An 8739-nucleotide genomic window follows, 5' to 3' on the forward strand; every position below is an offset into this window, starting at 1 on the left:
ATGGAAGATGCCGTGCTAGAGATTTGCCCACACCTGGGGATGTCTAAGGAGGAGAAAGTCACCGGACAAATGTCATTTAAATGCGCTGAAATTGAGTCATAACTGAAGAAAAAAAAATGCTAGAATGAGAATAGCTCTCATTCATTCGTTCATTAGCATGCAGACGTCCAGGTTCTAAAGGTGGTTCTAAAGAGGAAAGGGCTCCTGAACTCCCTCGACTGGCTCCTTCGTACGTGGAGAGCCGCTGTTCTCCTCCCTGCAGATGATGGAGTCGCTTTCAATATATGAGAATCACCATCCACCCATCAAATGTGATTCTGATAGCCCCTCTGCTTCAGCTGATGCAAAGAAAAATGAGTTTTCTTTATCCACCCTTTGCTTTTGTACCAACACTGCAATACGTTTTACTGCAATATATTGAGTGCCAAGAAAAACATGTATTGTAATAGAAAAAAAATACAGATAAGATCTTTTATGGCCTCATAAATCAGTGTGTCTCACCCATAAATCTTCTCCAGGAGTGGTTTAACTTATGAAACATTCACACTCTTTGAGAGCTGCAGGAACATTTCTGTTCACATAGCGAGGAGGACGGTGTGTTCAGCACTGTGAGCTTGTTGTCCAGTCATGCTGATCGATGCTCCAAGCGTGCGTCAGAATGCATCCAAGGCAATCCTTGGATCAATGAGTTTATTTATTGGCCTTTGTAGTAGGAGAACGGAGTAATACTTATTGGTTGCTAACTGAAAAAAAAAGATTTTTTTCTTCCGAATATCTAAATATTCAAGTCTTGCAGTAGTGATGAGTCGATGAAGCGTCTTGAAGCAGTGCCCTCATTTTCAGCTCTCACTAAGTGGCACTTGGTTTCTAAGTGATGTGAGGCTACAGTACATAACAGCATCTCATGTCAGTGATGGCGAAAGCCTCTTGCTAGAACAGTCATGTGCCTCAGACTGTCTGAAACTGAGCTGTAAACTGGGTTGTGTTGCCATGGCAAAGCAGGGGCTTCTAAAGGTTATACATCTGAATCAATACTGTGTTTTGGTGGGACTATAACTGATTCTAGTGATGTTCAGAGAGCAACTTTACACTTTTGGAATAAGAAAATAAAACGCTGCAGTGTATGAAGTCTATATTTTTCTTGATAAATATGAAGAGCTGAGTATTTTTAATCTGTAATTGCAGCGTGTGTGACATGAATGTACAGCACTAAAGCGACTCCAGTGATGACACCCTGAAATGAATTGTCTGAACCCTGGATCAGTGATTTGTGAAATTACGGTTCATCAAACTTAGTGTTCTTGACCTATTCTTGAAATGAGAAAATACTGTACTTTCTAAAAGTAAAGGGATTTTATTCTCCTCTCCCACAGGCTCCACATACTTCTTCAAGGGGAAGGAGTACTGGCGGGTGCCGAGTAGCGACATGGAGGCTGAGGCAGGCTTCCCCCGCCTCATCGCCAAAGACTGGCTCCTGTGCACCGAGATTCAGTCCGACTCCCCGGACACTGGATCCAAAACCACAGGGACAAGAGTGAGGGTGCAACAGCACCCCGACCATGCAGAGAACGGATTCGAGGTCTGCTCCTGCACCTCGGACTCTGCCTCACATTTAGGCTACCGGCTGTCGCCGTCCCCTCTCTGGCTGTTGCCACCGATCTGGACCATTTCCCTCTCCCTGAAATCTGAATTGCTATGATGCCAAAGCATGAGCGAGAGGACACAACCTGTCATCTTCATTATCGCAATATTGTGTTTCTAGTTTAGCTGCTGTTTACTTGCGAACGTTATTGGCAGCACCTGACAGTGCTTTGTCGTTGTTTTTTTCTTGAATGCATTTGTTGCCTGGCAGAGCGCAGTGATTGAACACACTCCAATGCAGCTAAACCAGCATATGAGTTGTGTGCCACGTCAAGGCAGCTGACCCGAACCATGAGATGCACCTCTCACAGTGCAAGGCAATGAGATTATGTGTCAGTAAGCATCTTTAAATTGACAAAGAAGAGGTTTGTGAAATATATTTATGGCCTCAGAAGGGATAAAACAATAACTAGAATTCACATCAAAACAACATGATTTGACCACATGGCACAACATTAAAGGAATATTAACACCAGGGCTTGACAACAGTTTTAGGGACAGATATTACTGTAAGACAATGTCATTTTAGTTTGAGTGAGGTTGACGCAAAGAATGGAACACAAAATGGTCAATTCACAGCTTTGTAATGTCACCAGCCTAACATGATGTCACCAAAACTAACATTTATAGTCACAAGTTTTTATTTATCTAAGTGGATTTTAGCGTTCAGTGTTGACGCCAATGTTAGCCTTCTGCGCCGCATGTTGACGCAGAGGTGTTTCAGTGGACTCAAACTGTGGGGTTGGGGTTAGGATGTGCGCGTCTAGACGATGGGCTGCTTTCGTCTGTACTTAGTCTTCACACTTTCTTCGGAACCAAGCCGGTCCATGATGTGAACACAAACAAACCTGGCTTTGGCCCCGGATTTGAGTCCATCTAGATCTAGAGAGTCTGATCTAGAGAGATATGATCGAGAGATTTGATTGGTCCTGGATGCTCTGAGCAGGTGAGATTTTGCTGTGTAAACTATGAAAGCAGCACGACGCTCCACCAGATGTTGATGGAACACGAGTAGTTAACTGTCACAGTGTGAGCTGACACCATGATACAAAGACAAAACACGTGTGTTGATGGTAGGGATGTTCGTACAGACGATCGTACAGGAGTTCGTTCGTCGTACACAATATACCGCCAAAAAACATTTCCGAGATGATAATTCTGCATCTTACGATAAATTCCTCCTAGGTCCTCATAGGTTCTATGACGCGGTCGTCTGCCTTGGTTGATATTAACACATACATGTCTCCAGCTGCGCGGCACCTCGGCAAAACACTGTGGTGAAAACGGTTGGATATTGGACGGACCTCTGCTCCGGTGTTGGCGGCGGCATCCTGTTCCGCGTCCCCAGTTAGGGTTCACTCTCACAGGGCAGCACTAATGCTACAACCATCAGCATCAGTTAGGGACCATCAACAATGTCTCATTTGGTTAAAGTATTAGTGAAATCTTCAATAAGGCAATGAAAAACAACCATCTTAAGAGAGAGAATTGTGAAAAGGTTTTTCATCACACAAGACAAAGGACTGACAGTTTGTACAATGGTTTTTAGAATAGAATATGACTAAATGATCATTTATTCATATTATTTCTAATATTTCGTCAATAGCATCGAGGAAATGTGTCCAGACTGGTCCATAGCTCAAGTCAACTGTTAAGAGACGTGAGATACAGCAGACAGACGTCTCAATTTCACCCCTAAATAAAGCTGGCAGAGCAGTCTGTCAGATACGACATGGTTCTATCAGAGACGTGAAACATGGAATTTCTCATCCCTACACTTAGTTAACTATTATATTTAAACATAAACAAAAAATGATGTTGGAGACAAACTCCACTAATAAGTTTCACGAGAGACAGTACTGTGTCCAACACATGGAATAGCATGAAAATGTATTTATCGTAATCATTATTACAATATGTTGTCATATCAGTGATATGACAACATTTATCATGATAGTTTGGATGATGATGTGGGGTTTTCAACTTCACCAGCGAATGTTCAATGGAGAGCAGGAATCTGCACAGCATGACCGAGGTCTTCAGTTACTGCCTGTTTCTCTATAAACAGACGGCCTAGAGGTCATAATAATAAGGATGCTAGTTGAGACTGATGAGGACTCCTTGTGTTTCGTACTGATAGACAAATAAGGTGAGCAACGCAACACATCAAGACAGAGTAGGAAAGATGTTTGACTTGCCAGTGTGTTCAGATACCACTGACTAATAATGATTTCAGTGAGTTGCGAGTGGGGGTGGCGGTGCTGTCTATACCAAGTGACATGAATGTCATCACAGAGTGAAAGGAGCACCGTCCCGTGGTTGGTTGTTTTTGCGTGATCCTCCACCCTCAGCGTCGGGACATGCCACAGGTGGCAGAACATGTGCCTCGGCTGAGCACCTAATGCGTCGACATGCAGCGTGAATGGCTGACTTCTGTGTCACTCTCGGACACAAAGGTGCACTTGCAGATGTTTGCTATTTCACTCCTTGCAAGTGAGAATGTGCGGCAGGAGCAGCTTTTGTCAAGTCATTATTTTCCTGACCATTTTGAATTGTTGGGTAGATGGAAGGGTCAGACCAGTTCGGCTCTGCAGCACCTGTTATTTCCCCTTTACGGAAGTCATCATCCTCATCCATACTTGATAGGGTTGGGTTTTTGGTTTTTTTGCATTTCAGGTGGAAAGGCAGTAAGAGAGAACTCAGGCATGACTCCCTGCACTCTTGCAAAAACACAGCAACCGTTTTTCTTGCTCTTCTGTATATTCTTTAAAAATATGTGTATCGAATGTTCTCCATACTTGAATCAAAGAGAATATCATTACAACGATCTGCAAAACAGATTGCTGCCACTAAGGATCGGTACGTTGGTGAGCTGAATCGACGCCTAAGATCTGAACTGGCCTCATCTCTCGCAATCAGTCTGCAAACCCATAATGAGGGAGCTTCAAAGAAGGACAGGAGATCAGATGGATGGACTGTCTGTGGCACTTTCCGCAGACAAATCCCACTACTCTCATCTAAAGTGACAAACTGCTGCTCGGATATGGATTCCTCAACACTTCTTCACTTTTACGCCTGGTCCAGAAACATTCCCTGATTTCACTTCTCTCACAGGTCCAATTATGTACGTTTATTCGCCGTAACACACAGATCGTGTCGGTGGGTTCTAACAGCCTTTTTGGCGCTCGGATATATTCTTGCTGTAAAGATACATTTGCATAAAGACTGATATATTTCAGGCGTAAGATTCCGCAGTTGAGTCTAAAGTTGGAATGTGTATATTTTGAACTGTTTTATAATGTAATATATTTTTTGTAGAAAAATAAAATCTTGTGAGTTTTCAAACTATTTCAGCTGGTCAAGTATGATGTCAAGTACATCCCCATACATATATATACATACATACATATACACACACACACACACACATATATATATATAGTACGCTGTTGTACTCTCGTCTGCACATCTCAGCTTTGTATCAGAAAGGCTCCCACCAGACGACCACAGTTTGCCAACAGCGGCACAAGAAACATGTTAGAGTAGATGCACTCTGCTGCGCCAGTGCACTCTATTATTAACATGTTAAACGTGAACAAAATAAATATCTGAAACTATCGCAACTATCCATCTAACTATATGTGTCTGTTCACTCTGAGGGGACCTGCTCCTGCACTGTTGCTGCTGAAGGCCTTGGACATGACCACACAAGCTAGCTGCATTCTGATTGGATGAAAACTCTGGCATATAAACTATGACATATGAGAATGATTTTTATATATACTATATATCATATATTTTGGGAAAATACATTAAAGATGAAATTCACTTTTGTCATAAATATGCTGAGGATTTCTGGTTATGTTGGGCCAGCAGAGAAGGTCTTGCTGGCCCTGACGGTTCGCCACTGTCTTTTACCCCCGGAAGCATCGGTGCTTTGATTATGGATTGCTGGAGTTCATGCTGCACACGCGGTGGCATCACACACATATCTGGAGCGCAGGACAAGACAGAGCATGTGGGTGTTCCTTTTGGAGCACAGATCAATAAAGCAATTCCACTTCAATCCACAAGTCTTAACCAGCTCAGTTTCATCTCACTCATGGATGAAGACCAGTCATTACTAGGCAACTTGTGCATGACCAGAGCAGTACGTGAACCGGACGTGTAACAGATGTTTTTCCATCTGTTCCAAGGTGTGTAACGGGTCTGAAACTGACTCACACAGCTGGAGCAGGTTTTCGTTCCAACTAAACACAGTTTAACCAATCAGGCGTCAGCTGAAACAAGCAGCACCAGACCAACTATCAACTGATGAGTCTTCAGACACCTGACTGAAGAGATGGTGTCGTCTTCATTGGTTGGGAAATAAACCTACACCCACTGTGGACCTTTGAGAACCAGTTTGAGCGGAGAATACATTGTTTGTGGTAGGCAATAAAATCCTTTTCAGCAAGGAAAAAAATTTCCCCCATTGATCCATGGTTCTCCGTGGGTGAACCCAATACCAGGACCGGTGCTGGGACCGTCCTATAAAGGAAGACAGATTATTACAGACAACCACTAAAACATTCTCCGACCATGAGATGCTCGACTGAAGCAATACCCACTGCACCACTGTGCTCTGCACAAGAATATAAACTATGAACGCAGGAAACACGCACAGAACCAAACACTCCACGTTCTTCCAATGCATAGATGGAATGGTGACAAGCCAAGAAACTGGTGATGTGCCACAAATGTGTTCATGAATGGAGTGAAACAAAAGGTGTGTGAGATGCAGGTGAGGGCTGGTGGTGCAGGCAGGCAGAATATCTGTTTGGGTTTGAAGGTCAGGCAGAGACTGGCAGGACAAGAAGGCAGTTCAGCCCTCAGGTAATTGGAGATTACCTGAGTGAGATGTATGATCGGGTCAGAAGCAAGAGTCAAGACAGGAATATCATTTCAGGACCTTCTTGTCACAGGGCTCAGAAAAGACAGGAGACTCAACCGCAGGAAGTAAGAGAGGTGGGGCAGTTTATGGATGAACAGAACAGTGTTTAATGAACAAAATCGGCAGAGCCAACACAAACAGGATGCAGCCCAATGTCCTAACAGAGAAAGAGAGTCTTCAATGGAAAAAAAAATGACGTTCGAGGTCCAGAATTGTCCAAACAAAAGAAAGAGTTCACAAGGTAGATCGGGCACGAGGAGGAACAGGAACTAGAGGTCCCGATAAAACTTTCAAAAATGCTCAGACGCAGGGCAAACCAGGAGGGAAAAATAGAGATCGAATGATGAAACGCTCATGATCTGGCGCTGCATTGTCATCCAGCTACTCTGAAAGAAGCTGAGGGAACTGAGGTGCAGCTCCCACCCGTGCCCAAACTGTCAAGGCACAAAACACACAGGAAAAGAGGAAGTGTCCATACAAAATAAAAGCCCAACAGGAGGCGACTTGACACTTCTTAAACAGTGTTTGATTTGGAAAATGTGCGTTGTGGATGTAAATGTGATACAATGATTGATAGGTTTTACTTGTCCCATCAACTTCCAACGCGCCATTCTCAGAAGTTCTCTGATGATTGCGCTACTGCACTTGATGACAGCAGAAAACCAATGACTGCTCAAAACTAGGGAGCTCTGGAAGCCTGAGCAGCGTCACGGTCGGCAAGACGGTCGCTGTGACACAGAACATATGCGTCTCCCAGAAAGTCATTGGAAGGATACATGACTATCACTCTCTGTAAAGCAATGTTGTGAGGACCACAGTAGTCAGAGCGGGGCTGACAGGAAGCAGTGGCAGTGGTTTCGTTAAGACGGATGACATGGAGACACGACCAGACAGAAATGGTATGGACTCCTTTGTTTTGGACACAGTGCATTGTGTGAAACTTCCTTAAGTCACAGTAAGTAGAGTTAGAGTATAGCCCACGTTTTATTAGGCTTGTAATGATACTTGCAAGGCTTGGTATTAGCAACTGTCTATAAATGTTGAAAATATTTATGCCATTTATATGAAGGAATTACAGGAAGGCTGTTCAATTGTTGAACCTGTAATGAAAATAAAGCAGCAGAGAAGTAGCAGCGAAACAAACGACTGTATTGAGTTATGGCTGACATGCAAGGTGGAAGGACTTCTGCATCAACATCCAAGTCCAATGGAAAAGAGTTGCACTTTGGGAGTGAGACCATGTTGTTTTCTCATGGATGATCAGACATCACACGCTGCAGAGTTCCTAAATGCCATAACTAATGATGTCACTGGACAGGAACTTCAAATGTGAGGCAACACACGACAACATGGCAGTAAACACATTATGGGTGGACATGAGGTGTCAACAGTCTGGTGTGATCTTCGAGTTGTTAACAAGACGCTGCGCTACAAAAATGAAAGTGGAACCAACTAACTGCAACATTAATTGAAAGTTATGTTTGCGCTCCTCTCAACTGGCTGGTCCACCGTTAGATGGAATTCTGGTGCTCCCAGCAGGAAGCAGGAGGAGGCGAGTGAAAGAACCACTGTGACCATCAGGCGGGTGCACACACACAGCTGGAGTCATCCGTCTCTTTGACCACATTCAAAGGCGAAATATTTATCACTGCAGTCTGCGGTTTGTCGTCCAAACAGCAAGATCTCGGAAAGTCGAGTTTTCTCGATATGCTGAGAAGGTCCAAGTGTCTGTGCTGACACATGGCACCCTGGCTGCCTCCAGATGGGCCAGGCAGAACCAATCAATCACTCTGTCGCTAAAATATTCAAAGGCGGCTGAAGCTGCTTGTTAAAGTGAAAGCTCACAGAGGGCCGTCGTACGGGAAAAGAGAGCGGGGGTACGGCGGGAAATAAATGCTGCTCCTGACAGATTAATGCTCCGATATACTCCAGGAGTCGGAAACAGACTTGGGGAAGAGAAATTAGAAAAATAGCACGGGGAGAACCAACCACCAGCAAACATGAGAAATAGGACGACAGACAGATGTAAAGATAGGAGAAATGAAATGTCATCTCTTGAGAGACGGTGGAGAGATACGGAAGTAATTGAAGAGGAGGTAAATAATCCAGATAGGAAACATGCGGCTGCTGCCTCATACTTTTAAAGTGCAAGTCTGTGGATCCTT

The 8739-nt window shown here is 43.9% G+C and overlaps 1 protein-coding gene across 1 annotated transcript in view; it reads left to right on the plus strand.

Annotated features, from left to right (window-relative positions):
- Nucleotides 1–4968, plus strand: part of LOC128752925 (matrix metalloproteinase-17-like) — a 56339-nt gene extending 51371 nt beyond the window's left edge. Inside the window, exon 10 of the mRNA XM_053854729.1 lies at nt 1374–4968. Within this exon, the coding sequence (XP_053710704.1) occupies nt 1374–1699 (326 nt within the window). The 3' untranslated portion in view covers nt 1700–4968. The remainder of the gene's footprint in view (nt 1–1373) is intronic.
- The last annotated feature ends 3771 nt before the right edge of the window (nt 4969–8739 follow it).

Source organism: Synchiropus splendidus, chromosome 1 (genome assembly GCF_027744825.2).
Source record: "Synchiropus splendidus isolate RoL2022-P1 chromosome 1, RoL_Sspl_1.0, whole genome shotgun sequence".
Classification (NCBI taxonomy): domain Eukaryota; kingdom Metazoa; phylum Chordata; class Actinopteri; order Syngnathiformes; family Callionymidae; genus Synchiropus; species Synchiropus splendidus.